Source organism: Nomascus leucogenys, chromosome 4 (assembly GCF_006542625.1).
Source record: "Nomascus leucogenys isolate Asia chromosome 4, Asia_NLE_v1, whole genome shotgun sequence".
Classification (NCBI taxonomy): Eukaryota; Metazoa; Chordata; class Mammalia; order Primates; family Hylobatidae; genus Nomascus; species Nomascus leucogenys.
The window spans coordinates 22132241-22157449 of record NC_044384.1 but is presented as its reverse complement, the minus strand read 5'-3'; the positions used below and the strand labels follow the sequence as shown (position 1 = coordinate 22157449).

General features: G+C 42.1%; 1 protein-coding gene across 3 annotated transcripts in view; it reads right to left on the bottom strand.

Moving 5' to 3' along the window:
- Positions 1 to 4998: 4998 nt before the first annotated feature.
- The window catches only part of FECH (ferrochelatase), a 37835-nt gene continuing 17624 nt past the window's right edge, over positions 4999 to 25209 (bottom strand). For all 3 annotated transcript variants that reach the window (XM_003264272.3, XM_030810357.1, XM_030810356.1), the window contains 7 exons: positions 21672 to 21806; positions 18089 to 18195; positions 14361 to 14459; positions 10043 to 10150; positions 9459 to 9623; positions 6532 to 6591; positions 4999 to 6064 (listed from right to left, as the gene is read on the bottom strand). In XM_003264272.3, coding sequence (XP_003264320.1) covers positions 5930 to 6064; positions 6532 to 6591; positions 9459 to 9623; positions 10043 to 10150; positions 14361 to 14459; positions 18089 to 18195; positions 21672 to 21806 — 809 coding nt within the window. In that variant the 3' untranslated portion in view covers positions 4999 to 5929. The remainder of the gene's footprint in view (positions 6065 to 6531; positions 6592 to 9458; positions 9624 to 10042; positions 10151 to 14360; positions 14460 to 18088; positions 18196 to 21671; positions 21807 to 25209) is intronic.

Here is a 25209-nt window from a genome sequence, read left to right as displayed (position 1 = left end):
CGCAGGGGAGACTGGAGAGGGGAAGTTGGCCTGTCTGTTCCCATTTCAGGAGCAGGCTAAGAGTGTGTTTCTGGAAACAAAACTGTCAGAGTGAAGGCTCACAAGAAATCAGAAACAGGACCCAGATCTCTACCCAAGGGCTTATAACAAAGGCTCAAAGCAGGCTTTTTTCCAAAAATGTTTTTAATTCCAACATCCATCTTAATGGCCTACTGTAGCCTAATTTAGCCAATAGCTGTTATTCTAAAAATGGAAGCTAATGATTCCAGCTAAAAACAATGAAGCCGGTACTATCACAGTATGTTGTAAGAAACTGATTATCATGGGGTGCATTTTTCACTTCCTTTTCTCCGAAGAAAGGCTTAATAAGAGTCCCATATCAAAAGCAAAAGCATTTCTTTCTCTCACGGGACCTCAGAATATTAGGAATGTGTTCTCTAGAGGCAACCACTTCCCAGAACTAGTCTTTGGCAAAGATGCATCACACGCACGGAGTGATGGTCTGGCTGAAGGGCACCACCTGCTATTGCTCATCATATTCGTGCCATTCAACAAATATTAGCAGCATCAATTTACTTCTCCGAAGCACCTGCAGGTACCCACCACTTGGCTCATTGCTATATAGCTCTACACACTTTATATTTTGCAAAATACGTGCATATGGAAAAGAAGCACAACATTTAAGGCGAAGATCAGATAATAGCCATATTGCACAAGTGTCTAGCTGGAGAAAATGGGCAAAAAAAAAATAGAAGGTGTGTAAAATGACCAAAATTTTAGATATGCAGGATAAATATGTTCTGGGGATCTAACATACAGCATGGCGAATATAGTTAATAATACTTCAAGTACTGTAGACAGTTGTCCTTCTATACTGGCAGGGAGTTGGTTCCAGGATCCCCCACAGATACCAGAAGTTATCCACGCTCAGGTCTCCATTTTGCTATTAACAACTGAGAAGCTGAATAATCTTAATTTAGGGCGTTGATTTCCGGGTGAGCTCAGAATTTTCTTATTCCAGCTTGTGACATCTCAACAAATTTCCCATTTCCACCTAATGTTGGGAGCCATGTTCCTGGGCCACCTTCAGGATTCTGGCAGAAGGGGTTTCAGGTGAGGTGAGAAGGTTAAGAGGTGAATTGGAGGCTCCTGGCTGATGCACCTGTGCCTTCACGTGCCCCCGTGCACACACACAGACGTCTGCTTACGGCTGCCAGCTTTAAATTCTGCCTTCCCGCTGTCGTTGGGCAAGGTGGTCCTTTGCTGCATCTACAGGAGCTCATACGGCAGAGCCCCTAGGAATGCAGGTGCCCCCAGTCATCTACACTCTGAGCAGGGGGCAGGTCTTGCTGCTCACTCCACTTGGGGTATGGCTGCAGCCTAATCTCTCACCCTTTGTGGGTAATAATAATATACTTTGGATAAGCACGATGGCATCACATTGAGCAAAGGATCTCTTTTACATGCCTTAAGTTATGGTTTCTTGAATTAAATACCCAGTTTATGAGAAAGATTAGCCCACCTCTTGCATCAGCGTGACCTGGAGGTGAGACATGGAGTCAAAGGAGATTATTCCAGAACTTTAAGATTTAATGAGTAGGCCGGGGTTAGTGGCTCACACCTGTAATCCTGACACTTTCAGAGGCCGAGGCGGGTGGATCACAAGGTCAGGAGTTAGAGACCAGCCTGACCAACATGGTGAAACCCCATCTCTACTAAAAATACAAAAATTAGCCAGGCATGGTGGCACACGCCTGTAATCCCAGCTACTCCGGAGGCTGAGGCAGGATGATCCTTTGAACCTGAGAGGCGGAGGTTGCAGCGAGCCAAGATCGTGCCCCCGTACTCCAGCCTGGGCAACAGAGCAAGACTCCATCTCAAAAAAAAAAAAAAAAAAAAGATTTAAGGAGTGCCCTGCCGGGTTTCAGACTTGCACAGTGGAGTGCAGTGGTGCATGGGGCCTATAGCCCCTGTGTTTTGGCCAATTTCTCCCATTTGGAATGAGAACATTTACCAATGTCTGTACTCCCATTGTATCTTGGAAGTAACTAACTTACTTTTAATGTTACAGGCTCACAGGCAGAAGGGACTTGCCTTGTCTCGGATGAGACTTTCTTTGAACTTGGACTTTTGGGTTAATGCTGGAATGAGTTAAGACTCTGGAGGACTGTTGGGAAGGCATGATTGGTTTTGAAATGTAAAAATGACATGAGATTTGGGAGGGGCCAGGGTGGAATGATATGATTTGGCTCTGTTCCCCACCCAAATCTCATCTCAAATTGTCATCCTCATAATCCCCACGTGCTGAGGGAGGGACCTGGTGGAAGGAGATTGGAACATGGAGACAGTTGTTCCCCCATGCTGTTCTTGTGATAGTGAGTTCTCATGAGATCTGATGGTTTTATAAGGGGATCTTCCCTGCTTGCTTGCTCTCACTCGCTGCCATGTAAGACATCTGCTTCCCCTTCTGCCATGATTGTCAGTTTCCTAAGGCTTCCTCAGAAAGCCGAACTGAGTCAATTAAACCTCTTTCCTTTATAAATGACCCAGTCTCCGTATTTCTTTTCTTTTTTTTAATTTTGGGACAGGGTCTTCCTCTGTCACCCAGGCTGGAGTGCAGTAGTGCAATCACACCTCACTGCAACCTCAAACTGCTGGGGTCAAGCAATCCTACCACCTCAGCCTCCTAAGTAGCTGGATCTACAGGCATGTGCCACTACACCCAGTTAATTTTTATTTTTTGTAGAGTCAGGGTCTCCCTATGTTGCCCAGGCTGGTCTTGAACTCCTGGGATCAAGCAATCCTCCAACCTCGGCCTTCCAAAGTATTGGAATTACACATGTAAGGCACTGCACCCAGCCTCACATTTAAAGGGCGTTTAATAACGAGTTTAGGGCCGGGTGCATAGGCTCATCCTTGTAATCCCAGCACTTTGGGAGACTGAGGCAGGAGAATCCCTTGAGCCCAGGGTTCAAGACCAGCCTGGACAACATGGCAAAACCCCATCTCTACAAAAAATATAAGAAAGTAGCCCGGCATGGTGATGCATTCCTGTAGTCCCAGGTACTTGGGAGGCTGAGGTGGGAGGATCACTTGAGCCCAGGAGGTGGAGGTGGCAGTGAGCCAAGATCGCACCACTGCACTCCAGCCTGGGTGACATAACAAGACTCCATCTTAAAAAAACAAAACAAAACACAATGAGTTCATTTCTCCTGATATGAAGCAAACTTTGAGTGCAAAAATTTATTTTGATTTTTAAAAAGTTAAGTAGTTCGAGAATGCATATTGTTTAGAAGAGCACTATACATGCAGGGACCTGGGCTTTATCATCACCCTGGCAAGCTAAACTGCCTCATCAACACTGTCCCTGCAAAAGTTTCTGTAGAAGTTGATTCATCAATTAAAAGCCAGATCTGTATATACATAGCTTGAAGAAACTGCCAGCAGTTCATTGCTAATTACCAGGGCAAACATTTGTATTTTAAAGTTGACCAACAGGATGACAATTCTCAAAGCTCTAAAAAGATTTTGTCCTACCAAACGCTAGCCTAATGTATGACCATTACCCATCCATGGTTAGTAACAATCAAAGGCAACACTTCTTACAGCAACAAATGCCATGAGCAGTGATCTCAATAAATGCCTCTTTGCCTGTCACTATAAAAGCCAGTCTGGTCCCAACTCAGTATCAAGGACATTATTCCAGACAGCACAGTACTGCTATCAATTCAGGTTTCCTTAGCAAATAAGTGCTTCAGATATACTCACAAGGGCTCCTGAATTGGAGTTTTCTGCATCATCTCCATAAAAATATTTTTTCACCTCTAAAGTCACTGAAGAATTGAAGCAGACCCTAAAGAAGTTTCCTGAAGGAGAGAGAGTGGCTCCAAAAATAACCTTCCTTCCAGCACCACACCACTAACTCAGAGAATTCACTTCATGGTGGGATGGTCACTCAAAGTCTACTGCAAACCTAATTCCCAAAAAGGTAATGGAAAAGGCTAGAGGAAAATCCTAAACAATTACCTATGCCTTGTATCTTTCTCTAGAAACACAATCTACTAATAGAAAAACCAATTTGAAATTTTAAAAATGTGGATGCTACTCATGAGGGCTGTCATCAACGTAGGAAAACTATTAACTCAAGTGGATGGCATGTTTCTTTTCCTGTATTAAAAAAGCTCCTCACATTTAATAATTTTGATTTAGATCAGTTTTGATTTGACAGACAGCATGAATCAAACTTAGTTAAAACCTTAATGATGTTGTAATATTTACTAACATAGCCAATTCTCAATATGGAAGATTTATTAATCTCCTAATACTTCCACTTTATAAACTGGCTTAAAAAAAAAAAAAAAGAAACGCTCTTTTGAAGAACAAAGTTTCAGGGCTTGGAGGAAAGAGAAAGTGATCTTTACAAATTCTTCATGGAACCACCAGGGATCTTTTAATCCATTTAAATACAAACATAGAAGATCAGACTCTGATCTGACATTATTTCTCTATTTTTAGAAACACTTTTCACTCACAAATCCAAGGTGACAATGGCATTAAAAATATTTACAGGAAAGGGGGCCGGGCGCGGTGGCTCACGCTTGTAATCCCAGCACTTTGGGAGGCCGAGGCGGGCGGATCACAAGGTCAGGAGATCGAGACCACAGTGAAACCCCGTCTCTACTAAAAATACAAAAAATTAGCCAGGCGTGGTGGCGGGCGCCTGTAGTCCCAGCTACTCAGAGAGGCTGAGGCAGGAGAATGGCATGAACCCGGGAGGCGGAGCTTGTAGTGAGCCGAGATCGCGCCACTGCACTCCAGCCTGGGTGACAGAGCGAGACTCCGTCTCAAAAAAAAAAAAAAAAAAAAAATATTTACAGGAAAGGACTAGCACAAAATACAATATTATGATAGTAGTTATTGCATTAAAGTGGTTACTTTTCTGTATTCTTCACATGTCCCATTGTATGGCTATAAATTTTTATAATAAAAAATTGTAAATTAAGAAAGACTTCAAGCAAAGTATTGTTGACTTTATAAAATAATTCTTAAAACAAATGTGCACAAAGAAGGCATTCAACTAAGATAGAGAAGATGCTGGATGGAAAGGCTTGCAAAGTCCCGGGAGGAGCTCCAGGGTGAAGCTCATCATTAGCCTTTCCAGCAGCACTGTCCTTGGAGACCAGAAGCAGTGGGAGCCCCTTCCCTGTGGCACCGCGGACTCCCACCAAGGCACGTATCACGAACACTGTACTTGTACACGTTTATTAGCCTTGGGTGTATGGGGAATCTCAGAGCACTTCTGAAATCCGTACTTGATTCCTTTTTACATTAGGAAAGTGAGATTCACACACAAATACGAAGATGACCAATGAATGGTGGCCTCACTGGCAAAAGCAGCCATTGCAGGTAACCAAATTGCCTCCCTAGCATTCTGTAACCCATGGGCTTAGGGAAAGATTAAGTAACATTTCTTTTTCAAATTCACTTCAAATACTCAACTATGTTCATTTAAAAAACAGCAACTATATGCACGAGACTAAACAGATCTCATTCACACTGCCAGCCCACAGAGGGGACTCTCTGTACCCTTTCAGGAGGGTTTTGGGCAATAAAGCCAAAATCTGTACTTAAAATAGGTGTGTCTCATAAGACAAATTTTTAACTCATTTATTAAAGGTCCTAGTGGACATTCCAAACTAGTAACTTATACCTAGAAAGAGAAAATACAAATGCTTACTGTATAGTTATATAAAAATAGAAATCCATCAAGAGTCCAATCCTCAAGAAATCACACAATTTGTACCCAAAGGCTGTATATATATCAAGGAAGGATGACTTCCTTCCTTGATCTCTAAATAACATCCTCTCCACATCTGAGGTATCTGGAGGTTGGGCATTTGCCTAATGCCACGGGGTCCACCGGCGGGGGTCACAGCTGCTGGCTGGTGAAGAAGGATTTAGTCTCCCTGCAGACAGGATTGACACAGAGCGGACAGCTCAGGGTCAGCTGCTTGGAACACAGCTCGTTTGACTGGATGTGTGAATGCACCAAGTCGGCCAGGGCCTGGAAGACAGACAAGAGGCAAAGATGCATGAGAAGCACAGGGTCTGCTCGCCTGCCATGCCCCTCCTCTGGCTGCCCAGGTCAGCGCTCTGGCTTGGGGTTTCTTTTCATCCAAGTGGTGAGCCCTTTGAACCAAATTCTACAGCATCTTCCTTTCCTGAGAATCCTTAGCTTAGAGAAAGTTAAAACAGAGATTTCAGGAAATGAAAACCTCTTACCCCACCCACTAGGCCTTTTCTCTGGAAAGCAGGTTTTAAATCAGACATAGTTACAGGTGGGTAGAAATCAGAAAATTGGGGCTATCTGAAGGAAAAAAGACTGAGCAGATAAGGAATTCGATTTTATTTTTGTAATTAATTGGAACTCCAAATGTTCTAATATGTGAGAAAAACCAATATTCTGCAAGAGTTTCTCAGAGGATTACTCTCTGGTATGTTCTACTAAAACGATTGTAACACTGTAGATACCTTAGAGAACAATGGATTTCCATTAAGAGACTCAGCTCTTCTGATGTTTTCAACTCCACACTGAATCAAATGAGAAAAGGGAGGAAAAACACAGACATATTTTATTTTCCTTTTTTTTTTTTTCAAAGAAACTGCTACAAAAAAATAAATACACACAGATACACACACACAATTCAAAGTCTGACTTCAACTGTTCACAGATTGCTCATTAATGAAAAATAGTCATGGGGAAGGGCTGTATGTTGATTCTGTTATCATAAATTATTCCTCAATTCTTATGTCCTTCCCCTTCCCCATTACCTTCCTACAGGTGGTTTGTTTGCAAATCCTTTTCGTGGTTACACTTGATGAAATTCTCAAGCAATTTAAATCTGTTTACCATTCTTTTTTTATTCTCTTTTGCTAGTGCATAATTTTACAGACTCTTCCTAAGCAGAATGTTGCTTTAAATATAGTTTCATATTTGTTTTGATGACAAGTGCCAAAATGAGGTAAATTAACTTATTGACTATAAAATGTATATTGGACCTACACTGGATCCAATTCAGAGTTGGGTTTTAAAATATATTCTTTGTTTTTTTTTTTTTTTTTTTTGAGATGGAGTCTTGCTCTGTCACCCAGGCTGGAGTGCAGTGGCGCAATCTCGGCTCACTGCAACCTCTGCCTCCCAGGTTCAAGGAATCATCCTGTCTCAGCCTCTCGAGTAGCTGAGATTACAGGCGCCCACCACCATACCCAGCTAATTTTTGTGTTTTTGGTAGAGGCAAAGGCTGGCCTTGCCTCTACCACGTTGGCCAGGCTGGTCTTGAACTCCTGACCTGAAATGATCCACCCGCCTCGGCCTCCCAAAGCGCTGGGATTACAGGTGTGAGCCAATGAGTCTGGCCTGAAATATATTCTTATGGAGAAAAATCTAAAGGAAAACAGTGGGAGGATTGTTTCAGTACCATCCCTGCTCCCAGCTCCAAAAATATCCACTGCCTAATAACTGAAAATGGTCTAATTATGATTTACTCAGGTAGTTAGAATTCTTCTCTTTCCCTTTTCTTCTGATAGCTTTTCAATTACTTGATCTTTTATTTTTTATTTATTTTATTTTATTTATTTATTTATTTATCTATTTTTTTGAGAGGGAGTCTCGGTCTGTTGCCCAGGCTGGAGTGCAGTAGTGCAATCTCAGCTCATTGCAACCTCGATCTCCCAGATTCAAGTGATTTTCCTGCCTCAGCCTCCCAAGTAGCTGGGATTACCGGTATGTACCACCACGCTTGGCTAAGTTTTGTATTTTAGTAGAGATGGGGTTTCACCATGTTGGCCAGGCTGGTCTCAAACTCCTGACCTCAGATGATCCACCTGCTTCGGCCTCCCAAAGTGCTGAGATTACAGGTGTGAACCACCACACCTGGCCTCAGTTACTTGATCTTTTAGATTAGCATTAACATCAGGAGACTGGCATGGGAAAAACATTGAGATTCAGCAAACACATGGATCTCAACTGAAGAGGCTGTATTCTCGAACTTCATATAAAAGTTACAACAGAATAAACAGTGTTGGCAAAGGGCATTCTCCAACGATGTTGATGGGAGAGTCAGCGATACACTGACTAGAAAAATATATATCAACACTGAAATTCCACTCAGGTAGCTGGGGAGAGGATCACCTGAGCCCGGGATTTTGAGGCTGCAGGGAGCTATGATTGTGCTACTGCACTCCAGCCTGGTTGATAGAGCCAGATTTCATCTCTAAGCAAATTTATAAAATCATAAGAAATTTAAAATAAAAAAACTGTTTTCCAAACATATTGGTATAAACTATATTTTCACTGAAGTTTTAGCAAGTTCACAATTAGCCAAGCTCATGGTGAGATACAGAAGGCATCTTTAAACAAAATCCATAGACAATGCTGCAACCGCTTCTTAGCCAATTACAACTTGCCTGCAAATACTGTGTCAGAACCACTGACAAGAAACTTAGGTGCTCCCTAACTTCACCCATGTCTGATTGATGTCCAGCACGGAAATTCATATTCCACGGGGGTCGGGTGTTGGCTCAAGTTCTCCCCACCCACTCTCTACCCTGCCCTACACATGCTGCCCAGTCCCAGAGAGCGTGAAGTCTCCTGCAGAATGGGCCTCCATCTATCACACTTGGAGTGACCAGGGCCAGAAACTCTGGCAGAGAGGGAGGAAAGGGTTTCTTGGGTCCCAGTGCTTCCACACTTCCCATAAAAATAAAGCTATAAATTGGAATAGGTTTTAGGCCAGCTCTCAAAAGCCAGGACATAGATGAACAACAGTTTTTCTCCGCCCTGAATGACAATTCACATCCATCTCATATTACAAGACACCAAAGATGGTATTTGTTATTTCAATAATCAGATTGATCACAACATGGCAGCAAACAGCTAATTAAGTGAGTGCATAAAAGAGGTCAAGGAAATCACACCGCACATTGCTTCCGCGTTCATTTCACGCTCTTCTGTTAAATGACAGAAGAGCCTTGACACTCAACAAGAAGCCATGTAATAATAGCTCTGAGTAAAGGTCATGATTAGGCAAAGAAATTATAAAACAATAAAATGTTTTCCTTTGGAATTAGTGAGAAGTAAATTTCTTTTTTCTTAAAGAAATATAGTTGTTATTACTTTTGAGTAGCCCAGTAACTCAAACTAAACAAAATGATGTCAGCCACAGTGATCCCCGGGGCACCTGGTTTAAGCAAAGCACAGGTTTCCCCTCCCACTGCATGGAATTAACTCAATGTGTTGAGATTATTACTCAGATGAAGTATTATTCAGGAGAATGAGGACACCGTACATGCAAACAAACACAGTAAACAATATTTCTGAATGATACATTAGTTAGTTGCAGAGAAAATTTCCTTTTAAAACAAGTCATGATGGGATAAAGGCAGATGGGTGCATTTACCTCCTTGGCTAAAACTTGAGAGTACTCGATGTCCAGCTCATACAGCGTTTCAATATGGTCGCTGGTAAATGCTATCGGAACCAAGAGGATATTCTTCCTCCCCCTCTCACAAAGCCCTTTGATAGATTCGTCTGTTTGAGGACCCAACCAGGGCATCGGACCAACCTATGCGAAAGATAGACGAATGCGTAAGTGGACCATGCCTCCTGATGGTCTGTAGTACCCCTGTTTGCCCCCCTGGACACATGCACTGCCCCCTGGGGGCAAGATCCACTCTTTACACTGGCTTGAATGGATTTTGATATTTTCACATGGAAACTTGAATCCTAGAAGTTGCCTCAATATAAATAAAGAACAGTTTCTGTCATTGCAGCTAAAGGTAAAATATTAAACCAATGGAGCTCCACGAGTCACTTGATTTCCCCTTCTATCTTACCCACTTGCAGAGTTCTTTCTGCCCATGGTAAGCAATCAGGTTATAGAAGAGCCTGTCTATGTGAAAGAGCCAAATCTAACCATTTTATAACTCATAAAATAAACTTTACCAAAAGAGCTGGCTGCCCGCCAGTGTGGAAGCCACCTACCTTAGATTGCCACACCAGTCGGTAGGGGTTGCAGTACCCTAGCCTTTCCATGACTTTTTGGACAGTGGCGCTTACCTCCTGAGGATATGGGTCGCCTCTGTTGACCACCTGCAGCAGAGACACAATGGGTGTTCAGTCATTAACACTGGGAAGGCCCCGAGAGCCTCTGACTATGTGCTGACACGGTGTGGGCCCTGGAACAAAGCCCTCCCTTTCTTCCTCCTGCACCAATGACGATATGGTCTGAGTTCAATCACCAAACTTCCTTAGTTCCACTTCTTCATCAGCCAAAGAAAAACACCGCAGTCAATCATCTCTAAGGTCCCTAAGAGGGTGGAGAATTCCATGTTCCATGTTATTCATGGGAGACTCACAAGATCTAACTAAAGAGGATGGTTCTCTCTCCCTCATCCAATATATGAAGAAGACACAGAAAAGCTGGGCAGGATGGGAACTTCTACCCTGGTGGTCACATATGTAGTTGATTTCACAACAGGAACTGCAACAGTGCTGCATGGACAATGTACAGAACTGCTGGATTTATGGTAAACCCTGGTGGAATTAGAGGAGGAAAGCAGCAGCACATCACTGCAGGTTACAGGCACCTCCAAGTGTGTGACCTGCACCTTCCACTTCCTCTCTCCCCACTATTCCTGCAACAATGGACAACAGGCAAACACTCTGTGTACAGCAAATGTTTCATACATGATCCCTTGTTAATACCTCTGAAAATCTTCAATGCAAATTTTAATGCTTTAAATATTTACTGTGTACTGATTCCCTAGCCCTCACCTGGCTTTATTTTCTTCTATAACATACTGCCTGCTAATCTACCATGCCATTTTCATATGTATTATGTTTATTATCTTTTCTCCCTACTCTCTGCAGACAAAGATTTTTCTCTGTTTTCTTCATTCCTATATCCTATGATATGGCTGGAAACAGTGCCTGGAATATAACAGGTGCTCAATAAATATTGGTGAAATGAAATATACTGATAGGTCGGGCGCAGTGACTCATGCCCGTAATCCCAGCACTTTGGGAGGCCGAGGTGGGCTGATCGCCTGAGGTCAGGAGTTCGAGACCAGCCTGGCCAACATGGTGAAACCCTGTCTGTATTAAAAATACAAAGATTAGCCGGGTGTGGTGGCGCACACCTGTAATTCCAGCTACTCGGGAGGCTGAGGCAGAAGAATCACTTGAACTCGGGAGGCAGAAGTTGCAGTGAGCCGAGATTGCACCACTGCACTCCAGCCTGGGTGACAGAGCAAGACTCCATCTCGAAAACAAAAAATTATATATATATACTGACAAACTATTTTATGATTATTACTACTGGTCTGTTTAAAAGCCATGGGAGGCATAAATGTAGACGGAATGAAGGAAACACAAAGCTGCCATTAGGACAGCAATGTGGTAATTACTACAAACATGATCTACCCATGGATGCTAAGATTAGGGGCAAAGTCTAAGGAATAACAGAATCTCTGTATTGTCTCAAAGTATCTCCTCCGAGATATTTTTAATTACAAAGAGAAAAATAGTAATTTTAGGATGGATCAACACAGCAGACACACCCTTAAACAGTGACCAGGGATCACATCACCAGTAGAAAAGCACACTGGCATCACAGACCCCCGGGTGTGATGCACAGAGCAGGGCCCCGCACCCCTGTGGGTTCTTGCCAATGATGCATAACCGCAATCTAATCATGAGAAAACTTCAGACAAACCCAGATGGAGGGACGCACCACAAAACAACTGACATCCTAAAAATGACTCCTCAAAAACATCAACGTGTGGTGGGGCGTGGTGCCTCACACCTATAACCTCAGCGCTTTGGGAGGCTGAGGTGGGTGGATCACCTGGGCCCAGGAGGTCGAGACCAGCCTGGGCAATATGGTGAAGCCCTGTCTCTTCAAAAAATACAAATATTAGCCAGGTGAGGTGGTGTGCACCTGTAGTCCCAGTCACTCAGGAAGCTGAGGTGAGAGGCTCACCCAAGTCTGGTAGGTTGAGGCTGCAGTGAGTCATGACTGCACCACAGCACACCAGCCTGAGTGACAGAGACCCTATCTCAAAAAGAAAAAAAAAACAAGGTGATGAAAGGCAAGCCAAGTACCAGGACTGTCACAGATTGGAGGATGCTGAGGAAACCCCACAGCCACACACAGTGTGGGACCCTGGACTGGGTCCTGGGAGAGAAAAAGGACATTTTTGGAAACACAAGTGGCATCCACATGAAGCCTGGAGTGCAGTTAATAGCATTGTGCCAGCACTGGTTTCTCAGCGTTGGTAACTGTACAATGGTTGTGTAAGATGTTAACACTGGGAGAGGCTGAGTAGAGGGTATATGTACTCTTTTAACTCTGTACTCTTTTAATCAGTTTTCTGTAAGTCTAAAAATTTCTTCAAAACAAAAAGTTTAAAAAGTTGTCAGAAGGGAACGTAGGGGAAGAGAAGAGTGTGCTAGATCAGTGTTCTTTCTCTACTCTCCAACTGTCCTCCCCATACCTGACTTATCCTTATGACATTGTAGCATTTCCCAGTCCCACAAGGACGCTCAAGCAGCAAAACCTGGAAGCAGCGTGCTCCGCCCCCAGGTGAAAGAATAAGGAAGCGAGGCCAGGGTGATAGGAGGCAAGGCAGCACCTGGAATCCCCACATACAAAAATGGGTTTCGACCGGGCACGGTGGCTCATGCCTGTGATCCCAGCACTTTGGGAGGCCAAGGTGAGTGGATCACTTGAGGTTGAGACCAATCTGGGCAACATGGTGAAACCCTGTCTCTACTAAAAATACAAAAAATTAGCCAGGCGTGGTTGCGTGTGCCTGTGGTCCCAGGTACTCAAGAGGCTGTGGCAGGAGAATCGCTTGAACCCAGGAGGTGGAGGCTACGGTGAGCTGTGATCACACCACTGCACTCCAGCCTGGGCAACACAGTGTGACCTGTCTCAAAAAAAAAGCAAAGCAAATGTGTTTGCTCCGGGCTGGTTCAAGAGCTCCCCTTCTGGCATCTCAGGCGAGGTCTCACCTTACCTATGATGAGGTGGCAGGAGGATGGACACGTGAAAAGGATTGCATGACACCATAAAAGGAAAAGCAAACCCATTAAAATAGGCAGGCTTCCAGAAGAGAGGAATTTATCTCCAGAGCCTCCTACCGCCCACACGCGGCCCAGCAGAGACGATGAGTGGAAAATCTGCAGAGGCTTGGCCCTAGTGGCCACCAGGGGGCGGTAAGGCCCAGTTACAAGCGTGGCCCAGACACTGAGGCTGACTCCATTCCCGACGTTGTTAAAACCTCAGTCACCCCTATGAAGATGTAATTATCCACCTCTCTGGGTTGGAAAGCACTGGTTTTAGGATACAATGCTAGTCCTGAGCAGATGAAACTGTTTGCTTATTCCAAGCACTTCTATATATCATACAGTACACTAGCTTGATCATTCTTGTTTCCAACAATACAACAGCTATGGCACAGATTGTAGCATCTGGATGAATAGCCTAGTGTAATATGATGAACTAAGGAGCAGCCAGATCCCAACTTGATCCTCTATGTTCACCTGCAAAAATGTGGTCCTGAGTCAGCAAACTGCAATGGCTGCCTAACAAGTCCTGAGGACAAAAGCACGGGATCGAGAGCGCTTCGTCTGAATGGAGACCCTCCCACTCAACACACAGAAACATCGAGCTGAGCTCTGCTGACAGGGCAAGCAAAAGCAGCCTTCTCTTAACTGTCCCACTTATTAGAAAGTCTTATATATGAATATATTTTCAAGTTATCATTTTAAAGAAAAGAGGAGCTGGGTGTGGTGGCTCACACCTGTAATCCCAGTACTTTGGGAGGCCTGGGCGGGTGGATCACCTAAGGTCAGGAGTTCGAGACCAGCCTGGCCAACATGGTGAAACCCGGTCTCTACTAAAAATATAAAAAATTAGCCAGGCATGGTGGTAGGTGCCTGTAGTCCCAGCTACTTGGGAGGCTGAGACAAGAGAATTGCTTGAGCCCAGAAGGCAGAGGTTGCAGTGAGCCGAGATTGCACCACTGCACTCCAGCCTGGGCGACACAGCAAGACTCTGTTTCAAAAAAAAAAAAGAAAAGAGGAAAAGATCTATTTACAACATTATAATTTGAATTCATTGTTATGAGGTTTTAAGAAGTGTGGCTAGTTAAGTTAGCACCAAGTCTGAGATTTGAGAATTCATTCTTGCACTGGGCTTAAGACATAATGGAAGCTGGACCCATTTTACACATTTAGAAAATGAAATTACCCAATCCTCTATCACTAGGTCATCCAAGAAAATGTTCTTACTTACAGACATCGGCAGTGAGTGAGCAGAAAACAGAATGACCACCTCGCTTCTCTTCTCAAGTGGAAAATGGTCCAGTTCCTTTAGAATATGATCTGCAAAGCACTGAGTGAGTAACAAGAAAGGAGGATAAAGAGGAAGGGAAAAAAGAAATGGAAGGAAAAAGAAAATATTTTTAAAATGAAGCCTACACCAAAAATCTCAGAGCAACCCTCAAAAATCAGAACTCTCTTTTTAAAAAAATTGCAAACAGTCCAGCCTCTCAGCATTGGTTTATCATCAAAATGGATCATAACGGTTTCAGGGGCCTAGGGAATTTGCTGGGAAACTTCTAAAGCTCACTAATGGCTCACTGCAAATGCGCGCTGTGGATCTGCTTCCCCTCGGGAAGGACAGGGCACACTTCCAGATGGAAAGGAAACACAGATGGGAAGGAGAAGTTGTTTTAAGACCTCTCATTTGCTCCGTTAGCAGGAAAACAGCTTACAGGGTCTTTCTAAAGCCTCCTTAGTTTGGCTTTCAGGAATACCACATTAAATACATTAGTCAGGAATAGTAGGGAAATAAGAAAATGCTGTTCTATTTTTATAACATTTTCTTCTGAGCCTCGTATCCCCGTCAAGTCAATTTTTATAAAAACCTTCACAACAACAGATGACAGGTGATACACACCCATTAAATTCACAGGGCGGGGAAAGATGTGGTAAACTTAGGGGCCCAGTCAGTCACATCTGTGGAACTTGGGAAAGAACATGGTTCCTGCCTCTCCCTCCAAACCTCTGTCCACCAGACCAGGGAGTTCCCTTCGTCTAGCCGGCACTTTGATTCACGTCGATAGGTGCTGAAATACCAGAACTGAAGGGGCTTTCTTTCATCTTATACTTTAATCATTCTCTGTCATTTGACTTATAAAAAATGCTACAAAAGACACAAATGGGTCAACTGACAAAATCAGAATATGAATGTAAATTAAGTAAAAGTTTAAATATTGACGTTAAATTTACTGAAGTTGAATGTTGTATTGTGGTTATGTAAGAGAATATTCCTGATTTTAGAAAACACACTTAAGTGTTTAGGTGTAGAGGATGGTGATATATGCATAACTTATTCTCATATGGGTCAGAAAAAAAATCATGTATATACAAACACAGAGACACACATACATACACACACACGGGGTATGTAAATGATAAAGCGAGTGGTATATACATGTTAATAACACATCAATAGGCCAGACGCATTGGCTCACGCCAGTAATCCCAACACTTTGGGAGGCCAAGGTGGGAGGACTGCTGGAGCCCAGAAGTTCAAGACCAGCCTGGGCAACATGGAAAGACCTAATCTCCACAAAATTTTTAAAAATTAGCAGGGCGTGATGGCACATGCCTGTGGTCCCAGCTACTCAGGAGGCTGAGGCGGGAGGATCACTTGAGCCCAGGAGGTTAAGGCTGCAGTGAGCTATGATCGTTCCACTCAACTCCAGCCTGGGCAACAGAGTGAAACCCTGTCTCAAAATAATAATAATACAGTAATATAGGTAAAAGAGTAGATGAGAGTTCCTTATACTATCTTAATCTTGTAACTTTTCTGCGTATCTAAAATTATTTCTAAATTGTCCTTTGTAACTTCTTAAAAATTATAAAGGACAATTTATCATTAACATGTAAATCTGCACTTGTTGGTATTTTGATATATCAGTGGTCAGTGAAAACTATGGGATAAGCAAACTATTCCCTAATAAATATCGAGATATTATTAATCTTTCCAGAACTCTCGAAATTTGGTAAATAAATATCCTAAGGCATAAAATGGTACCTAAAGTTAAGTTCCCTTTTCAGAATTTATAATGTAAATTCTCAGTAAATGTGATAGGATTAGATACAAACAAAACCAATATTTTCTGGTCTTTGCAGTGTTTGGAAACTAAGGATGCTCAGAAAGGATTATTTTTGGACCTCAGCCTAGATAAGGAGGCCCACTGCAAGGTTTATACAGGAGCCTAGAAGATAAATTTGCTCCAATTAACCCAACAGCTAGATAAATACCGATATTAGAGAAAACAGTAATAAAATAATATTTGGAGCAATTACTACCTATGCCCAGTAGAAATGTGGATTCAAAACAGAATTTGTAGTTTTAAACTATATTTTTCATTTAAGGTTTTGTTTTCTGGTTTCCAAAAATGTCATAACGTATCCAAAGCTTAGTGTTTTTCTTTTCTCAGCTTGCAAAGCTGCAAGTAAAAACACAAATCATATGGCTTGCAACAGCCTCTAAGCCATCTTCAAAACTGAGGCGCCATGGGCAAGGAGAAGTGCTATTTAAATCACCTAAAACCCATCTGCGGTATTTTCTACTCCCAACCTCTCTGCAGAATGAAAGAGGCACCAAGCCTCTCAGAGCCTTCAATCACACCATCTAGGAGGGCAGATAAATGCCTCTAAAATTCCCCTTCATTTTATGAACAGAGACTTCCTCAGTTAAGAGACCTTTCCATCGTTTTGCTTCCCTCCTTTTCAAAGGGCTGAATTTTAATGCAAATCTAATTACTCACTTGATCAGGGCAGGCAGATGCTGTGCAGATCCCTCCATTCCCTGCTACCACATGTCAATGCTGACCTGAAACCCCCCTCCTTTCCAATTGCAGGCCTCCCAAAGCAAAACCCAGGCTGCTGGTGCTTCAGGCAGTACTGGCTGGACCCAGCAACACAGCCATCAATGGTGCACACAGAGACCACAACTACACCCACCCCTAGGGTAAGCTCCTTCTTTTCACTTTTTACTTAAAATTGGATTTCAACCCAAATGTTAACCCTTTATATGCCTAAGGAACACTGCTCTGGGGAGAGCCGGCCTGATTTCAATGATGTCTAGCACCATCTAGTGGTCACACATTTAAGTGACACCAGACTTCTAAAGAAGTTGTTAGTAGGGTTTTTTGCCAGGAGTCAGAAAACGTTCAAAGAGTTTTCTCTTTGAACGAAAAATAAAATGGATAAAATCTAAATGACTTAATATTTCCCCTACCTAAAATAACTCAAAAGCAGAAACTTCTACCAGCAGAACAAAATTATATTTGCATAATTTAGGGCAATATTTTACCAATTGCCCTCTCATATTTGAGAGGCAGAAAAGAATATGGTAACATCAGTTCAAAGCTATTAACTTTAGAACTGTAATTTTAACTTATTCTCCTAAAATCAAGCATCTGTTAATAAAAATATTATAAATGTAAATTGTATAGAATATGAAATTTCTTTTAATATGTGAAACTTTCTCAATTGAAACGTTCAATTTATTTTCATGTCTCAGAACATGTAGATATATTACTTTTACATTATTAAAATCGTCTGACATTTTAAAGGATTTAGAAAATAGACAATTTAATTCGTTGGTCAGTCACTGAACCTACAAATGTAAGTTAGCTGAAACACCATGCACAATCTTTAATGCTCTTCTGGTCATAGGAAACACAAAACTCAAAATATCATTTTGTTATGGTTTGGGACTAATAGCATTAATCCGAAGAAAGAAGAGTCTAGTCATTTTAATCTTTAAATGTATTTTCTCTTTTCATAATAAATCAAGAATATAATACTTTTATTTAATCCCAAACACACAATTTAAGCAAGGGAACGGTAAAGCTCAGAAGGACATCCACAAACCCAGAAGGCATGAGAAGCTGATTCACACTAGATGCTGGGGTGACAGGCAGCTGGCAAGCACTGGCTTACCTGGATGAGGAGGTGATGTGTGGGCCACCTGTCAATAGTGCTCCACTTCATCGTGGGCTTCCGTCCCACCTGATTATAGTATCTGTAAATGGCATTTAAGCTGCTGCCTGAAATATACAGAGGCCACCTAGTAGATGCATTTTGATTATGGTGAAAATAAAAAACAGACTCGTAAAGATAGTATATATAAGTTCAAAGCAGGTAACTCCTTCTATACTGAATCAGTCTAATTACAATCATTTCAATACTCTAAAATGCATATAGATTCAACTACCCTGCAAATGAAGATCACTAAAAAGCAATCAATTTCAATGGACTTTCAAAGATTATTGATGTCAGTTCTAGTGAAAAACAAAATGGCTGTAGAGTTATGAAATATAAGCAGTCACATTTGCAGGGACCAAGTCTTACAACTGAAAGTATGTTGGCCAGGCACGGTGGCTCACGCCTGTAATCCCAGCACTTTGGGAGGCCGAGGCTGGTGGATCACCTGAGGTTGGGAATTTGACACCAGCCTGACCAACATGGAGAAACCCTGTCTCTACTAAAAAATACAAAATTAGCCAGGCATGGTGGTGCACCTGTAATCCTAGCTACTCGAGAGGCTGAGGTAGGAGAATCGCTTGAACCCAGGAGGCGGAGGTTGTGGTGAGCCAAGATTGCACCATTGCACTCCAGCCTGGGCAACAAGAGCAAAACTCCATCACAAAAAAAAAAAAAAAAAAAAAAAAGCTATGTTATTTTTTTTCCAGTTACTAAGGTTATCAATCCCATTATAGGAAATGTATGGGATGGGAAAGAAAGCAAAAAAGAAACTGACCATTATCCCAGCATGCTAATTATAGTCATTGTTTTACTCTAATGTGGTTCTTTTTTTTCTTTATAGATGTTTTGTTTTACAAAGTTGTAATTTTTAATACATATGCAATTCTGCATGCTGAGTATTTTGAGCATCTTTACTTAATATTATGAAATAAATATTTTCCATGTTACGATAAAAGCTTTGTAACTATTGTTTGTTTGTTTGTGAGACGGAGTTTTGCTCTTGTTGCTCAGGCTGGAGTGCAGTGGCGCAATCTCGGCTCGCTGCAACCTCCACCTCTCGGGTTCAAGTGATTCTCCTGCCTCAGCCTCCCAGGTAGCTGGGATTACAGGCATGTGCCACCACGCCTGGCTAATTTTGTATTTTTAGTAGAGACAGGGTTTCTCCATGTTGGTCAGGCTGGTCTCAAACTCCCAACCTCAGGCAATCTGCCCGCCTGGGCCTCCCAAAATGCTGGGATTACAGGGGTGAGCCACCGCGCCCAGCATAACTATTGTTATTAATGGCCTCATGATAAGGAGAGAAAATTATTGAGGTTTCTGTGAGTTCTCATTCCCTAGAATAAGCTAAATGGACACCAAATCCTTACAAGTAATCTAATAAACTTATATTTCTAAGAGAGAGATGGAAATCATGAAAACTCAAAGCCTAAAGGAAGGCAGATGGTGTCAACCCAATGCAGCTTTTTCCTGTCTAGGGGAGTTAGCATTGGGGTCACACCTGAATCCTATGAAACCAAGCCTAACACACAGCCTCTTCCTCAATCTTAACATAGGGCAAGTCCCAAAACATTTCCATGCTTTCCATCACCAATCCACTGGGCTAACTATAAGAACTGTTAGTTGGGTTTCCAATTTAAAATGTTAGTCAGGAGAGAGCATATTTTAAATCAAATATACTCTCAGACTAAGACTCAACTTCCAAAAAGATAAACAGGTTCAATTTTGGTGAGTAGAATACAGTGAATCAGAAGAATTCAAATGGACTCCATTCAAGGTTCAAAAACAATCTCTCCAGAAATCAAAAAGTTGTCACCACCATATCCACATTACCAACCACACTTCACAGGTGGATATCATTTTCATATGTGCAAGGGGGCATTTGGAAGCTACATTAGCTCTTTCAGGTTGTGTGGAAACATTCAACAAACAACCCAAAAAAGTCATTAAGAAGGAGAAAATGTGACTGAGAAATGTGTTTGTGATAAAGAGATACACTGGCTCTGCCACAATAGTCCATGTCTAAAAGATACAACAGATAAACAGCACTTGAGTGGCCTCGAAGACTTAATGTACTTCCCAAAGCATTCCACAACTTGGATAGACGGATGTACCTGTCCTTATATGAGATACACTCAAGGAAAACTAAGCATAAGCTGAAGTTTTGCATACACTGTCACTTGGTAGAGCCAGCCCTGAAATAAAAACCATAGTCAATCTTCCGTCATGTAAATAACAATCTTCTTAATTTATCTAATTGTGAGAGCAGCCATTTACATATTGAGGTATATTTCTTAAAACAAGGCAAAAGTAGAGCTTAAAAATTCATAAAATCTGACTCCTTCTCCAGTGACATATGACCAGACATTTTGAAGTTGTAGTGGTGCATTTCAAAAAGAAAAATAATAATTCAGGCCGAGTGCGGTGGCTCACGCCTGTAACCCCAGCGCTTTAGGAGGCTGAGGTGGGTGGATCATTTGTGGCCAGGATTTTGAGACCAGCCTGGCCAACATGGTGAAACCCCATCTCTACCAAAAATACACAAATTAGCCAAGCGTGGTGGCACATGCCTGTAATCCCAGCTACTCAGGAGGCTGAGGCAGGAGAACCACTTGAACCCAGGAGATGGAGGTTGCAATGACAGAGTGAGACACCGTCTCAGAAAAAAAAAAAAAAGAAGAAGAAAGGAATGATAATTCAAACTCTCGAGGGTATCTGAGAACTCAGGCATTTTAATGGGTTCTCTGAACAAATATTTAAGGCACATAACAAGCTTTGACTTTTTCCAACAGCCTTTTGATTCTCCTTATGGTTATAGAAATGATAAACATTAATATCCAAAAGCAATTTGGGACTAAGAATGTGCTGACTTCAATCCTTGCAATGGAATGCAAACATATGTATCTGTGGGTGACAGTAGCAGCTTTGCCTACAATGAATGATACACAGATTGCCAAACACCGATTATTCCCCAGCTCCAGTTAAATATACAGAAAACAACAAGCAGTAACATTTTCCAAAATCAAGAACACAGAAAATTTTGCAAAGGGAACCCCAAACTGGGCTTTAGTTCTACCAGCAACCAACTCATAACTGAAGCAAAACAACAACAACAGCAACAAAATATCAGTATTTCCCATGTTGTATGGGCATCTTTGCTTTCAAAATGCGAACAGTTACAATCTTTGCTACATCAGTAAGAAAATCTGGGTAGCCATAAAAAGGTTTATCACACAAACCTAGAAAGAGTCTTAAGGTTCATTACTGATCCATTACACAATGGCATTAAAGCACTGAACACTTACAGCCACTGCCTACCACCCACGCCATTTGTAATTCCCAGCCAAGTGGCCAATAATTCAAGGGACAGATGGACCATGAGATTTCAAATGGACTGACCTGAACTCTCGTGTTTACAGAAGACAGGTTGAATTTGCCATTCAAATTGCAAATGATTCATCCTTCCCTTCAGTACTTAGACTCCTTGGTTATTTTTGCCAGCACCGTATCTACCTTTCCACTGTCAGAGAGATGCCCTTACCTGTGGTGGAGCAGCTGTACTGTGGATACTGTGTGAAAGCAATAGCCCTTTCTAGGCCATCTCTCTCCATCTCTTCAATTGCTTCTTCTGTTAAAGGATGCACGTACCGAAATCCAATATAGTATTTGTGAGGGGCTATTAGGAAGCACATGTGGAAAGGAGAAAGTGTTAATCTTTATATAGAATCCTCAGAGTCACCAAACATAATGCAATGCCCAGAACAAAGAACAGTTCATGTAATTTCCTACGGCACTGACGGTGAAGGCAAGTTTAGCATATTTCTTGGATCTTATCCACTCTTCAGCTGGTATGTGGACTTTTAATCATGACTTTCTAGGATCAGTACCCCACCCAAAGACCTTTACTGCACAGTGGTTTTTAAAACTCAAACTTCTCTTCCTAATTCTCTGTTCTTGGCTGGCATAAGAGAGCCTCAAGAGAAAGGAGGAAAAAACAACACTTATTCTAAAATACAACTTCCCCTTGCATACCAGATACTATGGTAGACACTGGGCATTATTTTTTTAATCATTTAAACCTGATTTTTCAGATAAGGAAACAGAGACTCTGAAGGTTAACTGAACTACCCAAAGTCATACCTTGCAAGTGGTCGAGCTGGAATTAGAGCCTGGGTTTCCCACCCCATGCTTCTCACTCCTCCGAGGCACCCCACCTCACCCTGCTCCTATTACCCAGCTCCCTGAACCCCCAGGCCACTTCGTTTATATAAAAAAAGCAAGAGCTCTTGGATACGTAAAAAAATTCATTGATAACAAATGATTAAAATGATTCTCCTCATTACACATATGAAACAGTGCTTAATTTGGAGGTGCCACGTGGGATTGAAAGCCATTGTTCTTGGTACCTAAATGGCCCACACCTGCTGCATATCCTCATGTTCTTTCCCCCTGTCCTTTCTCTGTCCTTTCACGAATACCCTCCTCTATCTTCTTTATCCTCCCGCATCTTCCTTTCCTGCAGTTCAAAAACATCCCCACCACGTAATTGCTTAAGCATGTATAAAGTCATAAAACTACAAGTTTCCTAAACTTACTTAGTCTTGTTTCCTTGCCTTTTCATAGGATTACATATAACTTACACTCAGGGATGACAGTGAGAATCACTACATGAATGTCAGGTAATAATAAGACCATGATAATGTCACTGTCCAAAGCATCAGCAGGGGCTGCAACTACGAATGTGACATAAATTGCCACATTTAGGTTAAAGTGAAGGAAAAGATGGGACTTTATCTCATTTATACCTAGATATATACAAGGATGACATTCCTCCTAACTTGACCCAGAGAACTAAGAGCCAATGGAACACATTCCCAAGGGAGAAGCAGAATGCTGTTAGGTGAGAGAAGCATATGTGTGCACAGAAAGGCTGGTCGGACTCAGTATTCTCTGGTTGGGTACTGCAAAAAAGAGGAAGCAAGTAAAACTGAATCATTTTTAGCGCTCTGTCCATTTTCAGGCCACCAATTTCATGCTGTCTTGCATAAAATGGTGACTAGCAGTTAAAACATATCAGAGGACATGATCCCATAAGCAAACTCCAAATGACTGATTGCTCAAAGATTATGTGCTTTGTGCTAAAAACTGCCAACTATTACAATACCATCAAATCCCTTGAAGCAACTCTTGGTGATCTGAGCTGAGGTTTAGCAAGCAAGTGGAAACTGCTTTCAAATCTACTTTGAAACAAAACGATGATCAGAATGATATCCCCAGTGCTGCAGGTCAACCGGCTTCTCACATTTTCTTTTCGCCTGTCCAGTATCTGAAGGTTACAGTCTAAATGCCTGGGGTCTGGGAGTTCCTCAAATCGTGCATACTAAGAGGTAGAAAGGCTGCACTTGCAGATAAAGACATGGCAGGTGGCCACATTTTAAAGTGAGACAGAGTAAAATACCCTGGAAAGAACTGATAATGTTTTCTAAATGCTTTCTAAAGACAACCTGTAAACACATATTGGAGAAAAGCGGCAATGTACTCTCCAACTGGGCATATCCTGAGGAACCAACAAACAGTGTTCACGAAGGACCCGTGTCCATCAGGGTGGGTTTCACAATGCAGCTGGCTGTCCCTGGAAGGACGCAGGGATAGGAAGGAGCCTCTCTGATGTTAACCAGTGCCACATCTCGTGGGCACATCTGGCCAGAGTGAGCCCAAAACACATCACTCACTGGCCTAGCCTAGGTACCCTCAGAGCAGCTGTTCAATGAACAGTCTTCAGCAAGAACTACTAAAAGACAGAGAAACTAGATTTTTAAACAGCAAAAACTTCATTAATTTAGCATGTATAATAGTTCAAATGTCCGATTTGTACATGATTTTTTGAAAGAAAAGTTTGAAATATGTAGCAAATGCTTCTTAATTTGTATCAGATCATGAACCCTGTGCCAATGATGAATTAAAAAGCTCAGGTATATTGAATTTTTGTCATGTTAATGCCTTTCAGGATTATCTCATTTAATTTTCACAAGGATCTAGGAGTTGGGTTATGTTACCATCCCCATTTTCTAGCTAAGGCTTAGTGAAGTAAGTAAACTGCCTGAACCAGAGCAGGGAAGCCAACACCATCAGAGAATAGAACCCATACTCCTACCCATGCTGCATCCGGAAAAGAACAGAATTATTTCATGAGCAGCCCTTACTTACAACTTCACTAAAAGCAGTTACAAGCTAAACAGTTAAATTATAATTTGTAAAGCATATTTGAGATTTAGACTTTCCATCACAGGATTACACTTCTCATCTATTTCCATATCTATTCTCTACATTTCTGCAATGCAATGTAACTACATGAAACCATTTCCTGATATAACTCACTGTCTTAGTTAACTGGTCAATTCTATGAAACCAGTGCAAGTCTCAAAACATCCACACTGGCTACCAAGCAACAACCACTTCCCTAAAAAATGACAGCATGAAACGTGTTTATCTGTTTGCAATCATCACATTTTCTGGCCTAAAGAGAATTTTTCTTAATAGAAATAAATGAATAGACATAGTTCAAAAGTAAACTTTACAACTGGATAGGAAAGAAAGGATCAGAAGGGAAGAGGAATAAGAAGGAGATGGAGAGGTACCCCAGCAGCCTCACCAGAGACAGGAGGTGGCGGGAAGGATGCCCTTCTGTCTGTATTGCTTTTTCAAGTCTGACAACTCTACCAGAGCTTTAACTCCTGGGCTCAAGCAATCCTTCTGCCTCAGCCTCTCAAACAGCTGGGGTGTGCCCCACCCCCATGCTCACTGGGGTTCTTTATACTGATGGGTACTACAGTAACATAAAAACAGGAAAAATTGGGAACCTTTCTGCCTCCTCTTCCTACTGAAGACAGCATAGCAATTGCAAATCTGGTTCATAATAAACCTTTTTTTTTTCTGAGACAGGGTTCACTCTGTTTCCCAGGCTGGAATGCAATGGCACGATCATGGCTCACTGCAGCTTCAACCTCCCTGGCTCAAGCGATCCTTCCACCTCAGCCTCACAAATAGCTGGGCCTACAGGCGTGTACCACCATGCCTAA